This window comes from Callithrix jacchus, chromosome 22 (assembly GCF_049354715.1).
Source record: "Callithrix jacchus isolate 240 chromosome 22, calJac240_pri, whole genome shotgun sequence".
In the NCBI taxonomy this organism is placed as follows: Eukaryota; Metazoa; Chordata; class Mammalia; order Primates; family Cebidae; genus Callithrix; species Callithrix jacchus.
Window position 1 is genome coordinate 10,261,519 of NC_133523.1, and position 18,735 is coordinate 10,280,253.

At 52.6% G+C, this 18,735-nt stretch overlaps 1 protein-coding gene across 1 annotated transcript in view; it reads left to right on the forward strand.

Annotated features, from left to right (window-relative positions):
- Positions 1 to 18,735, forward strand: part of LDLR (low density lipoprotein receptor) — a 41,766-nt gene that overhangs the window by 14,875 nt on the left and 8,156 nt on the right. Inside the window, exons 4-15 of the mRNA XM_002761745.6 lie at positions 1,324 to 1,704; positions 2,771 to 2,893; positions 4,301 to 4,423; positions 6,996 to 7,115; positions 7,521 to 7,646; positions 9,346 to 9,517; positions 9,604 to 9,831; positions 11,326 to 11,444; positions 12,933 to 13,072; positions 15,227 to 15,368; positions 15,483 to 15,635; positions 17,367 to 17,537. Of these exons, the coding sequence (XP_002761791.3) occupies positions 1,324 to 1,704; positions 2,771 to 2,893; positions 4,301 to 4,423; positions 6,996 to 7,115; positions 7,521 to 7,646; positions 9,346 to 9,517; positions 9,604 to 9,831; positions 11,326 to 11,444; positions 12,933 to 13,072; positions 15,227 to 15,368; positions 15,483 to 15,635; positions 17,367 to 17,537 (1,998 nt within the window). The remainder of the gene's footprint in view (positions 1 to 1,323; positions 1,705 to 2,770; positions 2,894 to 4,300; positions 4,424 to 6,995; positions 7,116 to 7,520; positions 7,647 to 9,345; positions 9,518 to 9,603; positions 9,832 to 11,325; positions 11,445 to 12,932; positions 13,073 to 15,226; positions 15,369 to 15,482; positions 15,636 to 17,366; positions 17,538 to 18,735) is intronic.

Here is an 18,735-nt window from a genome sequence, read left to right on the forward strand (position 1 = left end):
AGGCCTCTGTCCCCTGGCAGGCAGCTCCTCTCTTGCTGACCTGCCCGTTGCTTCCTTGCAACATATTTTCTTACTTTCTGGAATAAATCTGTCTTTCTTGACCTACAACTGCCCTTTTTTTCTTCATATTTTTTGAGATGTAGTCTCTGTTGCCCAGGCTGGAGTGCAGTGGTAGAATGTTGGCTGACTCAACCTCCACCTCCTGGGTTTGAGCGATTCTCCTGCCTCAACCTCCCGATTTGCTGGGATTACAGGGGTGCACCACCACGCCCGGCCTTTTTAAATTTTTTATTATTATTATTTTTTGAGACCGAGTTTCGCTCTTGTTACCCAGGCTGGAGTGCAATGGCGCGATCTTGGCTCACCGCAACCTCCGCCTCCTGGGTTCAAGCAATTCTCCTGCCTCAGCCTCCCAAGTAGCTGGGACTACAGGCACGCACCACCATGCCCAGCTAATTTTTGTACCTTTAGTAGAGACGGGGTTTCACCATGTTGGCCAGGATGGTCTCGATCTCTTGACCTTGTGATCCACCCGCCTCGGCCTCCCAAAATGCTGGGATTATAGGCGTGAGCCACCGCGCCCGGCCTGTTACTCTTTTTTCTTTAAAGATGGGGTTCTACCATGTTGGTCAGTCTGGTCTTGAACTCCCAACCTCAGGTGATCCTCCTGCCTTGGTCTCCAAAGTGCCTGGATTATAGGCATGAGCCACCATGCCCAGCCATTTTTGTATTTTTAATAGAGATGGGGTTTCACCATGTTGGCCAGGCTAGTCTTGAACTCCTGACCTCAAGTGATCTGCCCGCCTCAGCCTCCCAAAGTGCTGGGATTCCAGGCGTGAGCCACTGAGCCCGGCTGTACCTACCTACAACTGTCTTGATAAATTCTTGTTACCCCCCACACCACTGGTCCAGATAGCCAGACATTCCACAATCCAGAAAAATATTCCAAATCTGTAAATATTCCAAAATAAAAAAAATCCAAAATGCTTCTGCTTCCAAGCGTTTCAGAGAAGGGAAAGTCAACCCCAAATAATGGCGGCAATCCTGTAAATAAAGGGCGCTGCCATCACGAGATCTCAGTTGAACAGTTAATGCCTATTAATGCACCAGTCCTGGTAGCAGTGCTGGGAGATGTGTACAGAAGGGGAAACTGAGGCACAGAGAGGGCAGTGCTTCATCAGAGTGCAGGGCCTCTGACTGCTTCCTCTCCAGCCCACCTCTCCAGGGCCCTGGCCTCTCTGTGGCAGCATCCTCGGCTGTAGAATGGGCTGGTGTCAGGAGGGCTTCACGGTGACAGTGGTCTTGGCCCCTCCTTCCCTGCAGTCCCCAAGACGTGCTCCCAGGATGAGTTTCGCTGCCACGATGGAAAATGCATCTCCAAGCAGTTCCTCTGTGACTCAGAACCAGATTGCTTGGACGGCTCAGACGAGGACTCCTGCCCGATGGTCACCTGCGGCCCCGCCAGCTTCCGTTGCAACAGCTCCACTTGCATCCCTCAGCTGTGGGCCTGTGACAACGACCCCGATTGCGAAGATGGCTCGGATGAATGGCCGGAGCGCTGTGGGGGTCTTGACGTGTCCCAACAGAACAATGGCCCCTGCTCGGCCTTCGAGTTCCAGTGTCGAAGTGGCGAGTGCATCCACTCTGGCTGGCACTGTGATGGCGACCCCGACTGCAAGGACAAGTCTGACGAGGATAACTGCAGTATGGGCACAGCTGGGGGCAGGGAGGGGCCGGGCAGGGGGTGGGACGCTCCATCACCTGTCCCCAGGCTTCTGCAGGTGTGGGACAGGCAGTGACTTAGGTGCTGAAGTGGATTTTGAACCACATGGCGAGAAACCATTCCCATTTCATGTTTGTTTCTTTTGTTTGTTTATTTGTTTTTTTAGGTGTAGTCTTGCTCTTTTGCCCAGGCTGGAGTACAGTGGTGCGATCTTCGCTCATTGCAACCTCCCCACCTCCTGGGTTCAAGCAATTCTCCTGCCTCAGCCTCCCAAGCAGCTGGGATTACAGGCGCCTGCCACCACGTCCGACTAATTTTTGTCTTTTTAGTAGAGGCGGGTTTAACCATGTTAGCCAGGTTGGTCTTGAACTCCTGACCTCAGGTGATCTGCCCGCCTTGGCCTCCCAAAATGCTGGGATTACAGGAGTGAGCCACCACACCTGGCCTCTTTCTTTTTCTTTTTGAGACAGTGTCTTGCTCTGTTGCCCGGGCTGGTGTGCGGCAGCAATCACGGCTCACTGCAGCCTTGGCCTCCTGGGATCAAGTGATCCTCCCTCCTTAGCCTCCAAAGCCGCTGAGGCTGTAGGCCTGTGCCACCATGCCTGGTCCGTTTTGTGTCTTTTTCAGTCTTTCTGATAACAATGAAGAGGGGGCAGCCCCCAAAGCAGACTTCGTCTTTAATGCCTAGTGAGTCTTTTTTTGAGATGGAGTCGTGCTCTGTCACCCAGGCTGGAGTGCAATGGCACAATCTCGGCTCACTGCAACCTCCACCTTCCAGGTTCAAGCAATTCTCCTGCCTCAGCCCCCCATGTAGCTGGGACTACAGGCTCCTGCCACCGTGCCCAGCTAATTTTTCTATTTTTAGTAGAGATGGGGTTTCACCATATTGGCCAGGCTGGTCTCCAACTCGCGACCTCAATTGATCCTCCTGCCTTGGCCTCCCAAAGTGCTGGGATTAGAGGCATGAGCACTGCCCAGCTAAAGGCCCTGGTCCTTTTTCTCTGGTGTCTCTTCTTGGAATAATCAATACTCTGTCCTGTTTTCCAGCTGTGGCCACCTGCCGCCCTGATGAATTCCAGTGCTCTGATGGAAACTGCATCCACGGCAGCCGCCAGTGTGACCAGGAGAATGACTGCAAGGACATGAGCGATGAAGTTGGCTGTGTTAATGGTGAGCACCGTCCATCTGGTTTCCTGCCCCCCATTCTCCATGCCTTCCTGTTTGCAAATGATTTGTGAAGTTAGAGGGCACGTCCCAGGTCAGCTCTGCACCAGCTATGTATCCCTGGACAAGTGATTCGACTCCCCAGAGCCTCACTTTTTTTGTGTGTGTGTTGGAGATTGCTCTGTTGCCCAGGCTGGAGTGCAGTGGCGTGATCTCAGCCTACGGCAGCCTCCGCCTCCTGGGTTCAAGCAATTTTCCTGTCTCAGCCTCCCAAGTAGCTGGGATTACAGGAGCGCCCCCCTCCACGCCCAGATAATTTTTGTATTTTTAGTTGACATGGGTTTCATCATGTTGGCCAGGCTGGTCTCGAACTCCTGACCTCATGAGATCTGCCGGCCCTGGCCTCCCAAACTGCTGGGATTACAGGTCACTTCTACTTACCTAAAAAAATGTGCATAATGATAGCACAGTCTTCAGGACTGTGAGATTCATAAGATTGCTGTGTGCAGAGTTTGTGTCTTTGTACGCAATGCAACATAAAGCATTTTCCCAAATTCCCAAAGCAACAGCGCCACCTTTGGGAACGTAGGCAGGACATAACTGTACCAGGAGAGACAAGTGGCATTTCAGCTTGCACAGTAGCGTCTACTGGCAAAATCTAGAGTAACCAGAGGTTCATCAGTATAGAATTAATTTTTTTTTTTTTTTTTTGGAGATGGAGTCTTACTCTGTCACCCAGGGTGGAGTGCAGTGGCATAATCTCAGCTCACTGCAAACTCCACCCCCTGGGTTCAAGCAATTCTCCTGCCTCAGCTTCCTGAGTAGCTAGGATTACAGGTGCCTACTACCACGCCCAGCTAATTTTTGTATTTTTACAAAAGTACAAAATATACCAGCCCATTCTACCCTAGAGATGGGGTGGTGGGGGTTTCACCATGTTGATCAGGCTGGTCTCGAACTCCTGACTTTAAGTGATCTGCTTACCCGGGCCTTCTTTTTTTTTTGAGACGGAGTTTCGCTCTTGTTACCCAGGCTGCAGTGCAATGGCGCGATCTTGGCTCACCACAACCTCCGCCTCCTGGGTTCAGGCAATTCTCCTGCCTCAGCCTCCCGAGAAGCTGGGACCACAGGCACGCGCCACCATGCCCAGCTAATTTTTTGATTTTTAGTAGAGACGGGGTTTCACCATGTTGACCAGGATGGTCTCGATCTCTTGACGTCGTGATCCACCTGCCTCAGCCTCCCAAAGTGCTGGGATTACAGGCTTGAGCCACCGCACCTGTCCGCCATGTTTTCTTAATGAATCCATTTGCATGCATACCTGTGTGAATGAACTATTATATGAATGAGTGCTAAGCGGACTGCAGCTCAGACACACCCAACCTTCCTCCTTCCTCTCTCTGGCTCTCATAGTGACACTGTGCGAGGGGCCCAACAAGTTCAAGTGTCACAGTGGCGAATGCATCGCCCTGAACAAAGTCTGCAACTCAGCTCGAGACTGCCGGGACTGGTCGGATGAACCCCTCAAGGAGTGCGGTGAGCCTTGGGGAGCCCCAGGTGCAGGCGGCTTGCAGAGCTGTGGGAGCCAGGAATGGGACTGAGACATGCGTGTTTGGGATGCTGGGATCTCCACTCTGCCCACCCTGTGCAAAGGGCTCTTTTTTTGTTGTTGCCTGGGCTAGAGTGCAATGGCGCGATCTCGGCTCACTGCAGCCTCTGCCTCCAGGTTCAGGTGAGTCTCCTGCCTCAGCCTCCTGAGTAGCTTGAATTATAAGCACCTGCCACCATACCTGGTTAATTTTTGGATTTTTAGTAGAGACAGGGTTTCACCATGTTAGCCAGGATGGTCTTGATGTTCTGACATCGTGATCCACCTGCCTCCGCCTCCCAAAGTGCTGGGATTACAGGCGTGAGCCACCGCGCCCAGCCGAAAAGGGCAAAGCCAGAAAAAAAAAAAGCAAATTCTAAAATGTCTAAATTCTTTTCCTTGGATACCTGCTTCTATCTTGAGGGTTTTTTGGAAACCGAGTCTCACTCTGTCTCCCAGGCTGGAGTGCAGTGGCGCAATCTCAGCTCACTGCAACCTCCACCTCCCAGGTTCAAGTGATTCTCCTGCCTCCGCTTCCTGAGTAGCTGGGATTACAGGCATGAGCCACCTCGCCCAGACAATTTCTCTTTTTATGTTTCTTCTCAAGTATTTAAACATGTAAAAGCCATTTTTAGGCCTGACGGGATGGTTGATGCCTGTAATCCCAGCACTTTCGGAGGCTGAGGTGGGTGGATCACTAGATGTCAGGAGTTCGAGACCAACCTAGTCAACATGATGAAACCTTGTCTCTACTAAAAATAGAAAAATTAGCCAGATGTGGCATGCACCTGTAATCCCTGCTGCTCAGGAGGCTGAGGCAGGAGAAATGCTTGAACCCGGGAGGTGGAGGTTGTAGTGAGCTGAGGTCGCACTACTGCACTCTAGCCTGGGCAACAAAGTGAGAGTCCATACCTGTCCTATTATTATTATTTATATCATAAAATGTGCCATCTCAGCTATTTGTAGGTGCATAGTTCGGTGGCCTTAAGCACATTCACACTGTTATGCACGTACCACCGTTCCCACCATCCATTTCGAGAACATTTTTTTTTGAGATGGAGTTTCACTCTTGTTGCCCAGGCTGGAGTGCAATGGCGCAATCTCAGCTCACCGCAACCTCCGTCTCCCAGATTCAAGCAATTCTCCTGCCTCAGCCTCCTGAGCACAGGCATGTGCTGCCATGCCCAGCTAATTTTGTACTTTTTAGTAGGGACAGGATTTCTCCATGTTGGTGAGGCTGGCTGGTCTTGAACTCCCGACCTCAGGTGATCCACCTGCTTTGGTCTCCCAAAGTGCTGGGATTACAGGCATCAACCATCCCGTCAGGCCTAAAAATGGCTTTTACATGTTTAAATACTTGAGAAGAAAAATAAAAAGAGAAATTGTCTGGGCGAGCTTGAGCCACCATGCTTGGCCCAGAATTTGTTTTTTGTTTTGTTTTTTTTTGGAGAAGAGTCCCGCTCTGTCACCCAGGCTGGAGTGCAGTGGCACGATCACGGCTTACTGCAACCTCTGCCTTCCAGGTTCAAGCAGTTCTCCTGCCTCAGCCTCCTGAGTAGCTGGCATTACAGGCACCCACTCTCTCGCCCACCTAATTTTTATATTTTTACTAGAGACCGACCAGGTTTCATCATGTTGGCCAGGCTGGTCAGGTTTCGAACTCCTGACCTCAAGTGATCCTCCCACCTTGGCCTCCTAAAGTGCTGGGAATACAAGCATGAACCACCATGCCCAGCCCCAGAACTCTTTTATCTTCCCAAACTCCCATGAAACACTCACTCCCCATTCCCCTCCCTAACCCCTGGCACTTTCTGTCCCTCTGAATGTGGCGACTCTAGGGACCTCCTTTTGGTGGAATCAGACGGTATTTCCCTTTTTTGGCTTATTTCACTGAGCCAGGCGTGGTGGCTCATGCCTGTAATCCTAGTGCTTTGGGAGGCCAAGGTGGGCAGATTGCTTGACCTCAGGAATGAGACCAGCCTGGGCAACATGGCAAAATCCTGTCTCTTAAAAAAAACACACAAAAACTTACGTGGCTGGGCACGTTGGCTCATGCCTATAATCCTAGCACTTTGGAAGGCCAAGGTGGGCGGATCATTTGAGGTCAGGAGTTTGTGATCAGCCTGACCAACATGGTGAAACCCCATCTCTGCTAAAAGCACAAAAAGCTCATGCCTGTAGTCCCAGCTATTTGGGAGGGTAAAGCAGGAGAATCACTTGAATCCAGGAAGTGAAGGTTGCAGTGAGCCAGGATCACACCACTACACTCCAGCCTGGGCGACAGAGCGAGACTCGGTCTTGGGAAAAACAAACAAACCAAAAAAAACCCCAAAATGTCCTTAGGGTTCCTGGGCGGACTGGCAGGTCACGTGGTTATTGAACTCCTCTAATGAGTTCTGCTGCTACCCAGCCTCTAAGTAACTTCGAGCGGGATACCATTGCTGAAATAACACAGGTTGGCTGGGAAGGGATGGGTGGAGGCCCGAGAGTGACCACTCTGTGTCCCCTGCCGCTGCACAGGGACCAACGAATGCTTGGATAACAACGGCGGCTGCTCCCACATCTGCAACGACCTTAAGATTGGCCACGAGTGCCTCTGCCCCGACGGCTTCCAGCTGGTGGCCCAGCGAAGATGCGAAGGTGATTCCCGGGTGGGACCGAGCCCTGGGCTGCCTTGGCACTTCGCAACATGGCCACCAGACGCCTTGTGCCTCAGTTTCCCCATCTGTTAAGTGGGCATGAAAGCAGTTATGAGGGTTTCATGAGATTGCACCGGGCATGGGAAACGAGCACTGGCTGCCCAGAGGTCCTTGCCTCTGGGGATTACTGGTTAAGACATTTCAGCTGACACAGCTTCACACTCTTGGCCGGACTCCCATGGGAATGGTGAGGTCGGGTCCCGGCTGAGTCCCTGGCACTCAGAGGGGCTGGGCTCTCCCTTGGCTCCCTTTGAAGGTGTGGGTTTTGGCCTGGGTCCCACTGATCCGTGTCCAGCCATTGGAGAAGAGCCCTCCCCCCAACCAAGCCTCTTTCTCTATCTCCCAGATATTGACGAGTGTCAGGACCCTGACACCTGCAGCCAGCTCTGTGTGAACCTGGAGGGCAGCTACAAGTGCCAGTGTGAGGAAGGCTTCCAGCTAGACCCCCACACCAAGGCCTGCAAGGCTGTGGGTAAGCACGGACAGGTGGCGGCGGGTGGGGTCAGCCTCACCCCTTGCAGGCAGATATGGTGGGAGTTTCATCACCTGAACTTTGCACGATTCACATCCCCTGACCAGGACGCTGTCTGCTCCCAAGGGCTCTGGCAGGGAGTTTGCTGCCCTGTGAGGACTTGGGCTTCCAAGTCAGGGGGATGCCTGCATGCGTCCTAGGTTTTAGAAATACCCAGTTAAGGCCAGGCAAGGTGGCTCACGCCTGCAATCCTAGCACTTTGGGAGGGTGAGGTGGGTGGATCACCTGAGATCGGGAGTTCAAGATGAGCCTGGCCATCATGGTGAAACCCCATCTTTAAATAAATAAGTATCCAGTTAAAGGCAGCCAGATGAGGTGACTCACATCTGTAATCCCAGCACTTTGAGAGGCCGAGGCAGGCGGATCACAAGGTCAGGAGTTTGAGACAAGCCTGACCCCGCCTCTACTAACAATACAAAAATTAGCTGGGCACACGCCTGTAATCCCAGCTACTTAGGGGGCTAAGGCAGGAGAATCGCTTGAACCCAGGAGGTAGAGGTTGCAGTGAGCCAAGATCACGCCACTGAACTCTAGCCTGGGCAACAGAGCGAGACTCCATCTCAAATAAAAAAAAATCCAGTTAATGGAACCCCCAGTCCTGCTGGTGGAACAGGAACCGGCTTTCCTTTCTGTGACAATCTGGGGAGTGACTTCAAGGGGTTAAATAAACAAAATATGCAGGGCGTGGTGCCACATACCTGTGGTCCAGGTACTCCGGAGGCTGAGGCAGGAGGATCACTTGAGGCCAGGAGGATTGTTTGATCCTCCCACCTCAGCCTCCAGAGTAGCGGGAACCTCAGATGCCACCACGCCCAGTAATTTTCGTAGTTTTAGTAGAGGTAAGACAGGGTTTTACCATGTTGGCCAGGCTAGTCTTGAACTCTTGGACTCAAGCGATCCTCCTGCCTTGGCATCCCAAAGTGCTGGGATTACAAACACTGCAGCCATCTGTTATATTTTAGAGACAGAATCTTGCTCTGTCTTCTAGCCCATAGCACAGTGCAGCCTCTGGAGTAGCTGGGACTACTGGCATGTGCCACCATGCCTGGCTAGTTTTTTGTTTGTTTGTTTGAGAGAGTCTTACTCTGTTGCCCAGGCTGGAGTGCAGTGGTGCCATCATGGCTTATTGTAGCCTCCACCTCCCAGGTTCAAGCAATTCTCCTGCCTCAGCCTTCCAAGTAGTTGAGATCACAGGTGCCCACCGCCATTCCCGGCTAGTTTTTGTACATTTAGTAGAGACAGGGTTTCACCATGTTGGTCAGGCTGGTCTCGAACTGCTGACCTAAAGTGATTCGCCCACCTCAGCCTCCGAAAGTATTGAGATGACAGGCATGAGCCATCACACCCCAGCTTCTTTTTTTTTTAAATTTACTTGTGGCAGTAGGGTCCATTGTGTTGCCCAGGCTGGTCTTGAACTCCTAGCCTCAAGTGATCCTCCTGCCTTGGCCTCCCAAAATGCTGGGATCACAGGCGGGCGCCACTGTGCCTGTTCCCATAGGGAGATCTTTTCCACCCTGTTTTTCTGGGTGCCTCCTGGCTCAGCTGCACCCTGTGGGGTAACACGAGGTAATGGGGAGGCACTCTCCGTTCCATCGACGGGTCCCCTCTACCCCCCTGACCTTGCTCCCTGGGCCCCCAGGCTCCATTGCCTACCTCATCTTCACCAACCGGCATGAGGTCAGGAAGATGACACTGGACCGGAGCGAGTACACCAGCCTCATCCCCAACCTGCGGAACGTGGTCGCTCTGGACATGGAGGTGGCCAGCAACCGAATCTACTGGTCCGACCTGTCCCAGAGAGTGATCTACAGGTGAGCGTTGCCCCTTCCTGCAGCCCCGGCCCTAGGGTGAGATGAGGGCTCCTGGCCCTGATGTCCCTCCTCTCCTCCTGCCTCAGCACCCAGCTTGATGGAGCCCACGGCTTTTCCTCCTACAACACCGTCATCAGCAAGGACCTCCAGGCCCCCGACGGGCTGGCCGTGGACTGGATCCACAGCAACATCTACTGGACCGACTCTGTCCTGGGCACCGTCTCCGTCGCGGATACCAGGGGTGTGAAGAGGAAAACGCTCTTCAGGGAGACCGGCTCCAAGCCAAGGGCCATCGTGGTGGATCCCGTTCATGGGTACGTATCCACCACGCCGAGGGGTGCAGAGGGAACGCAGGGAGCAGGAAGGGGCTTCAAGAACTGGCTAGTTGGCTGGGCACAGTGTCTCACGCTGGTAACCAGCACTTTGGGAGGCCAAGCTGGGTGGGTTGCCTGAGGTCAGGAGTTTAAGACCAGCCTGGCCAACATGGTGAAACCCCATCTCTACTAAAAATACAAAAAATAGCCAGGCGTGGTGACGCGTGCCTGTGATCCCAGCTACTTGGGAGGCTGAGGCAAGAGAATCACTTGAACCCAGGAGGGGGAGGTTGCAGTGAGCCAAGATCACCCCACTGCACTCCAGCCTAGGTGACAGAACGAGACTCCGTCTCAAGAAAAAAAAAAGAACCGGGGGCGGGGCATGGTGGCTCACGCCTGTAATCCCAACACTTTGGGAGGCCAAGGCGGGAGGATCACAAGGTCAAGACCATCCTGGACAACATGGCGAAACCCTGTCTCTAATAAAAATACAAAAATAGCCAGGCATTGTGGTGCATGCCTGTAGTCCTGGTTACTCAGGAGATTGAGGCAAGGAGAATCCCTTGAACCCGGGAGGTGAAGGTTGCTGAGAGCTGAGATTGCTCCACTGCTGTCCAGCCCGGTGACAGAGCGAGACTCCAGCTCAAAAAAAAAAAACCTCCCCCTCCTGGGTTCAAGTGATTCTCTTGCCTCAGCCTCCCAAGTAGCTGGAATCACAGGCACGCGTCACCACGCCTGGCTATTTTTTGTATTTTTAGTAGAGATGGGGTTTCACCATGTTGGCCAGGCTGGTCTTAAACTCCTGACCTCAGGCAACCACTGTGGCTGGGCCCCAGGATGGCATCTTTCAGCAGCTCCTGGGTCCAGAAACTTTGACCCAAGTCCCCTGGCAGGAAACATCGCCCCCCACCCCCCGTCTGCCCGGCGTACTCTGTACCTGTCAGGCGACATATGCCACCTAAGCAGAGGGGTGGCATTTCACAGTTTCAGTGTGGTGCTGACAACCGGGACACACACTGTCCTTGAAGCTACAGTCAAGAGCTCTACAAAAAATACAGAAATTAGCTGGGCGTGTGGTGCACGCCTGTAATCCCAGCTACTCGGGAGACTGAGGCAGGAGAATCGCTTGAACCCTTGGGGGTGGAGGTTGCAGTGAGCCGAGATTGTGCTACTGCATTCCGGCCTGGCAACTGAGTGAGACTGTCTCAAAAAAAAAAAAAATTAGCCCGGTGTGTTGGGGGGGGTGCCTGTAATCCCAGCTACTCCAGAGGAAGGTCGAGGTTGCAGTGATCCAAGATCATGCCGCTGCACTCCAGGCTGAGCGACAGTGAGACTCTGTCTCCAAAAAAAAAACAAACACACATTTGGAGTTTGGAGTTCCTAGCAGGGCTTTTTCCCCGAGTCTGGGACAGGCTGATTCTGCCAGAACTCACATGTTGGCTGGAATCCTCCCCCGCCCTCCAGCCTCACAGCTATTCTCTGTCTTCCCACCAGCTTCATGTACTGGACTGACTGGGGCATCTCCGCCAAGATCAAGAAAGGGGGCCTGAACGGTGTGGACGTCTATTCGCTGGTGACTGACAACATCCAGTGGCCCAATGGCATCACCCTAGGTATGTTCGAGGGACGGGCATCCCAGCCAGGGTTGGGCACAGGCTGGAGGACAGAGGGTGTTCGCCAGCTGCTCCCTGAAGATTTTCCTTTCTTTTCTTTTTTCTTTTTTGAGACAAAGTTTCGCTCTTCTTGCCCAGGCTGGAGCACAATGGCGAGATCTTGGCTCACTGCAACCTCAGCCTCCTGGGTTCAAGTGAATCTCCTGCCTCAGCCTCCCAAGTAGCTGGGATTACAGGCATGCGCCACCACGCCCAGCTGATTTTGTATTTTTAGTAGAGACGGGGTTTCTCCATGTTGGTCAGGCTGGTCTCAAACTGACCTCAGGTGATCCGCCCACCTCCCAAAGTGCTGGGATTACAGGTGTGAGCCACCATGGCCAGCCTGTTTTTTCTATCTCTTTTTTTTTTTTTTTTTTTTTTGCGACAGTCTCACTCTGTCACCAGGCTGGAGTGCAGTGGCGCAATCTTGGCTCACTGCAATCTCTGCCTCCCATGTTCAAGAGATTCTCCTGCCTCAGCCTCCTGAGTAGCTGGGACTACAGGCACATGTCACCACAGTCAGCTAATTTTTATATTTTAGTAGAGACAGGGTTTCACCATCATCGCCAGGATGGTCTTGATCTCTTGACCTTGTGATCCACCCATCTCAGCCTCTCAAAGTGCTGGGATTACAGGCGTGAGCCACAGTGCCCAGCAGGTTTTTTCTTTTTTTTTTTTTTGAGACGGAGTTCGCTCTTGTTACCCAGGCTGGAGTGCAATGGCGTGATCTCGGCTCAACACAACCTCCGCCTCCTGGGTTCAGGCAATTCTCCTGCCTCAGCCTCCCGAGTAGCTGGGATTACAGGCACGCGCCACCATGCCCAGCTAATTTTTTGTATTTTTAGTAGAGATGGGGTTTCACCATGTTGACCAGGATGGTCTCGATCTCTTGACCTCGTGATCCACCCGCCTCAGCCTCCCAAAGTGCTGGGATTACAGGCTTGAGCCACTGGGTTTTTTCTTTTTTTTTGAGATGACGTCTTGCTCTGTCACCCAAGCTGGAGGGCTGTGGTGCAATCATAGCTCACTGCAGCCTCCACTCTTCCAGGCTCATGTGATCCTCCTGCTTCAGCCTCCTGAGAAGCAGAGACTATAGACGTGCCACCACGCCAGACTAATTTTATTTTATTTTTGGGAAGAGACAAAGTCTCGTTGTGTTGACTGGGCTGATCTCAAACTCCTGGGTGATCCTCCTGCCTCAGCCTTCCAAACTGCTAGGATTATAGCCGAGAGCCACTCCACCCAGCCTCCCTGAAGCTTTTCTCTCCTCCAGCTCCCTACCTGCCCATTGGATTGGGCATCACAGGGGAGGGGTTCAGGCTCACAGGTGGTCGGAGCTGCCTCTCCAGGTGCTTCTCTGCCGGGTCCCTGGGGTGCTCTTCCTGCCTGCAGGCCCCTCTGGGACTGACACCAGCATGTGACCTCTCCTCACCCGCTTGTGTGTTCTAGACCTTCCCAGGGGCCGCCTGTACTGGGCTGACTCCAAACTTCACTCCATCTCAAGCATCGATGTCAATGGGGGCAACCGGAAGACCATCCTGGAGGACGAGGACAGGCTGGCACACCCCTTCTCCTTGGCCATCTTCGAGGTGCGGCTTGGGAGCTTGAGTGAAATCCGGGCTTACTGTTGTTGACTGAGAGCTGCTTCCGTGTGAGATGCAAGTGCTTAGGGGGTGGCTAGACACAGACTGTAGGTCACTCGAGCCAAGATGAACGTGGAAAACTGGCCGTGACTGGGAGGCAGTCTTAGACCTGAGTAATTTCTGTTTTCTTTCCTTTTTTTTTTGAAAAAGACAGGATCTCATTCTGCCGCCCAGGCTGGAGTGCAGTGGTGCAATTATATCTTGCTGCAGCCTCAACCTCCTGGGCTCAAGTGATCCTCCCACCCCAGCCTCCAGAGCAGCTGGGACTAGAGGTATACACCACCCTGCCCAACTTTTTATTTTTGAGATGGAGTTTCGCTCTTGTTTCCCAGGATGGAGTGCAATGGCACGATCTTGGCTCACCGCAACCTCCGCCTCCCGGGTTGAAGCAGTTCTCCTGCCTCAGCCTCCACAGTAGCTGGGATTACAGGCGCCCACCACCATGCCTGGCTAACTTTTTGTATTTTTAGTAGAGACGGGGTCCCACCATGTTGGCCAGGCTGGTCTCGATCTCCTGACCTCGTGATCTGCCCACCTCGGCCTCCCAAAGTGCTGGGAGAACAGGTATGAGCCACCGCGCCCGGCCTACATTTGGCAATTTCTAGAGACTTTTTGGTTGTCACAAGGCGATGGGGAAGACTGTTGGCATCTAGTGGGTAGACGCTGGCGACGCTCCTGAATGCCCGGAACACAGAAGTAGCAGCTAGAGCCGCGGTGTGGAAACCCTGTTCTCAGGAAATGGCGCTATTTGGTAGCCCCATGTTCATGGCAGCGTGACTGCCAGCAACCAAAAGCGGAACCCCCAAGTGTGCGTGTCCATTTGCAATAAAGGAGCGGCTGAGGCCAGGTGATTTGTAAAGTAAAGAGGCTTAAGGTGGGCAACGGCAGCTCACGCCTATAATCCCAGCACTTTAGGAGGCTGAGGCAGGAGGATCACTTGAATCTAGGACTAGTTTGAGACCAGCCTGGCCAACATGACGAAACCCTGTCTCTACAAAAAATACAAAAAGTAGCTAGTGTGGGGTGGACGCCTGTAATCCCAGGTACCCGAGAGACCGAGGCAGGAGAACTGCTTGATCCCAGGAGGTGGAGGCTGCAGGGCGCCAAGATCATGCCACCACACTCCAGCCTGTGGCGACAGAGCAGGACTCTGTCTGAAAAAAAACAGTTCTAGGCCGGGCGCGGTGGCTCACGCCTGTAATCTCAGCACTTTGGGAGGCTGAGGTGGGAGATCACCTGAGGTCCGGAGTTTGAGACCAGCCTGGCCAACATGGCGAATCCCCATGTGCGCCAACACACCTGGCTAATTTTTGTATTTTTTTGGTAGAGATTGTGTCTCGTATGTTGCCCAGTCTGGTCTTGAACTCGTGGCCTCTGTCTATCTTCCCACCTCAGTCTCTACTAAAAATACAAAATTAGCCAGGCGCGATGGTACCCACCTGTAATCCCAGCTACTCAGGGGCTGAGGAAGAATCACTTGAACCCAGGGGCGTGTGGGTTGCAGTGAACCGATACCATGCCATTGCACTACAGCCTGGGGGACAAGAGCGAGGCTCTGTCTCAAAAAAAAAGAGTTCTGGAAATGGTTGGTGGGGATGGTGATACTTGCACAATAGTGCAAATGTACTTAAGGCCACTGAACTGTGCACTTAACAAACAGCTGAGATGGCACATTTTATGTTGTGTGTATTTTACCACCATTAAAAACTAGCTGTGGGCCGGGCACGGTGGGTGACACCTGTAATCTCAGCACTTTGGGAGACCAAGGTGGGTGGATAATCTGAGGTCAGGAGTTCGAGACCAGCCTGGCCAACATGGCGAAACGCTGTCTCTACTAAAAATATAAAAATTAGCCGTGTGTGGTGGTGGATACCTGTAATCCCAGCTTCTCAGGAGGCTGAGGCAGGAGAATTGTTTGAACCCAGGAGGCTGAGGCTGCAGTGAGCTGAGATCAGGCCACTGCACTCTAGCCTGGGCAACAACAGTGAAGCTCTGCCTCAAAAATAAATAAATCAATAAAATCTAGTTGTGGAGAGAGGATGGTCTGTGTCTCATCCCAGTGTTTTACAGGATTTGTCATCTTCCTTGCTGCCCGTTTAGGACAAAGTATTTTGGACAGATATTATCAATGAAGCCATTTTCAGCGCCAACCGCCTCACAGGCTCCGATGTCCATTTATTGGCAGAAAACCTGCTGTCCCCAGAGGATATGGTCCTTTTCCACAACCGCACCCAGCCAAGCGGTAAGGGTGGGTCAGCCTCAGCCCCCACACACGTTGAAACTTCCTGTGGAAACTCTGGAATGTTCTGGTCCAGCTCATCTCGTTCTTGCCCTGACTCTATTTCTTCTGCCGCAGGAGTGAACTGGTGTGAGAGGACCACCCTGAGCAACGGCGGATGCCAGTACCTGTGTCTCCCCGCCCCCCAGATCAACCCCCGCTCACCCAAGTTTACCTGTGCTTGCCCCGACGGCATGCTGCTGGCCAGGGACATGAGGAGCTGCCTCACAGGTGCGACACACGCCTTGTTTCTGCTTCCTGTGTCCTCCACTCCCCACCCCACCGTCAGCCTCTCTCTGCCCATCTGTCAAATGGGCAACTCAAGGTTGTTGTAAGAACTCGTGAGTCGGGATAACCTTACTTCTCTTGGGTGGGCACATTAGCGCCAGGCTGGACATTTACCCAGATCCCCTTGGTGGCTGGTGTCTTCTTTCCCGGCCCCCAGAGAGGTGATCTGATTTCTGACAGGGGCCCTGGGGGAGGAAATGGTCCCTTTGTTGACTCTTCTTTTTATTGTTTTAGATTTGCTCCATCACCCAGGCTGGAGTGCAGCAGCGCCATCTCAGCTGTTACCTCTGCCCCAGGGTTCAAGCAGTTCTCATGCCTCACCCTCCCAAGTAGCTGGGATTATAGGCGCCTGCCACCATGCATGGCTCATTTTTGTATTTTTATTATTTATTTATTTATTTTGAGACGGAGTTTCGCTGTTGTTACCAGACTGGAGTGCAATGGCACGATCTCGGCTCACCGCAACCTCCGCCTTCTGGGTTCAAGCAATTCTCCTGCCTCCCGAGTAGCTGGGACTACAGGCGTGCACCACCATGCCCAGCTAATTTTTTAATTTTTAGTAGAGACGGGGTTTCACCTCGTTGACCAGGATGGTCTCGATCTCTTGACCTTGTGATCCACCCGCCTCAGCCTCCCAAAGTGCTGGGATTATAGGCATGAGCCACTGCACCCGGCAATTTTTGTATTTTTAGTACAGGCAGGGTTTCTCCATGGTGGCCAGGCTGGTTTTGAACTCCTGACCTCAGGTGATCCACCCATCTCTGCCTCCCAGTGTGGTGGGATTACAGGCATAAGCCACCGCACCTGGCCTTTTAGAGTTATTTCTTGAGAGCTGATTGTACCCACTTTGTTTGGTTTTTGTTTTGAGACAGAGGTTTGCTCAGTTGCCCAGGCTGGAGTGCAATGGGAAGATCTCGACTCACTGTAACCTCCACTTCCAGGTTCACACAATTCTCCTGCCTCAGCCTCCCGAGTAGCTTGGACTATAGGCATGCACCACCTGACTAATTTTTGTATTTTTTTTTTTTAAAGACAGAGTTTTGCTCTGTCACCAGGCGCCAGGCTGGAGTACAGTGGCTCAATCTCGGCTCACTGCAATCTCTGCCTGCTGGGTTCAAGCAATTCTCCTGCCTCAGCCTCCCTAGTAGCTGGGACTACAGGTGCACACCACCACACCCAGCTAATTTTTGTATTTTTTAGTAGAGACGGGCTTTCACCCTGATGGCCAGGCTGGTCTTGAACTCCTGACCTCAGGTGATCCGCCCGCCTCGGCCTCCCAAAGTGTTGGGATTACAGGCGTGAGCCACCACAACTGGACTCATTTTGGACCTTTTTTTCTTTTAGTTTTTCAAATTTTTTTTTTAAAGACGGGGCTTCACCATGTTGGTCAGGCTGGTCTTGAACTCCCGACCTCAGGTGATCCACCTGCCTCTGCCTCCCAGAGTGCTGGGATTACAGGCATGCACCACCACACCTGGCTTTTTTTTTTTTTTTTTTTTTTAGTAGAAATGGGGTTTTGCTATGTTGATCAGACTGGTCTTCAACTCCTGGACTCAACCGATCCTCCTGCCTTGGCCTTCCAAGGTCATTTCGGCCTGCTTGTCATTAGGTGCACAGTTATGAGCGGGGCTCGCAGGCCCGTGGCACTCAGGAGATGCTTCTTTATTCCTTCAGAGGCTGAGCCCACTGTGGCCACCCAAGAGACCTCCACCGTCAGGCGAATGGGCAGCTCCACAGCTGCACGGACCCAGCACACAACCACCCAGCCTGTTGCTGACACCTCCCGGCTACCTGGGTCCACCCCTGAGCTCACCACAGCAGAGATAGTGACAATGTCTCACCAAGGTAAAGGCTGGGGCCTCCCTGGGCCCCAGTTCACTGGGAGGTGGGTCCCTTGAGTGGCCACAAACATTTTGGTGATGTGATGGAGTCTGGGCGGCGTCCTCACTCTCTGGCTGACGCTCTCTCACTTGGGCTGTGTGTCTCTGAAGCATTAGCTTTTCCATCTGTAAAGTGGGCCTAATAACACCTCTTGCCCTCTTTGCAAGAATTAAATGGGCCAAATCATATGAGGGGCCCTGGTCCTTCGGGCTCCTGGTTCCCAGTCAGCCACACACAGTTCGGGCCCCGAAATTTTATCAAGGCCCATTCACTGCCTCAGTTTCAGGCATCTGCCCAAAACCGCCAGGACAAAGGCAAGGAGAGGGAGGCATTCCTCAGCACATAGCCTTTCTCAGGCTCCAAAACGCTCAGGAACCCAGTAACGTTTTAACACAATTTTACTTTTTTTGTTTGTTTGTTTTGAGACAGAGTCTTGCTCTATCGCCTAGGCTGGAGTGCAGTGGCGTGATCTCGACTCACTGCAACCTCCGCTTCCCAGATTCAAGTGATTCTCCTGCCTCAGCCTCCCGAGTAGAGTAGCTGGGATTATAGGCACACACCACCATACCCGGCTAATTTTTGTGTTTTTGGTATAGAGATGGGGTTTTACCTTGTTGGCCAGGCTGGTCTCAAACCCCTGACCTCAAGTGATCTGCCCACCTCAGCCTCCCAAAGTGCTGGGATTAAAGGCGTGAGCCACTGTGCCTGGCCAACAATTTATTTTTTGGTGGCTCACAGCTGTAATCCTAGCACTTTGGGCAGCCAGGGTGGGAGAATCACTTGAATCCAGGAGTTGAAGTCCAGCCTGGGTGACACAGGAAGACACATCTCTACTACAAATAAATATAAATAAATAATAAAATAATATTGTTTACTTTTAAACCCCAACTATTCTGCTGGTGCAGTGGCTCATGCCTGTAATCTCAGTGCTTTGGGAGGCTTAGGCAGGTGGATCACGAGGTCAGGAGTTCGAGACCAGCCTGGCCAATGTGGTGAAACCCCGTCTCTACAAAAAATACAAAAATTAGCCAGGCATGGTGGTGCATGCCTGTAATTCCAGCTACTCGGGGGGCTGAGGCAGGAGAATCACTTGAACCCGGGAGGCAGAGGTTGTAGTGAGCCGAGATCACACCATTGTACTCCAGCCTGGGTGACAGGAGCA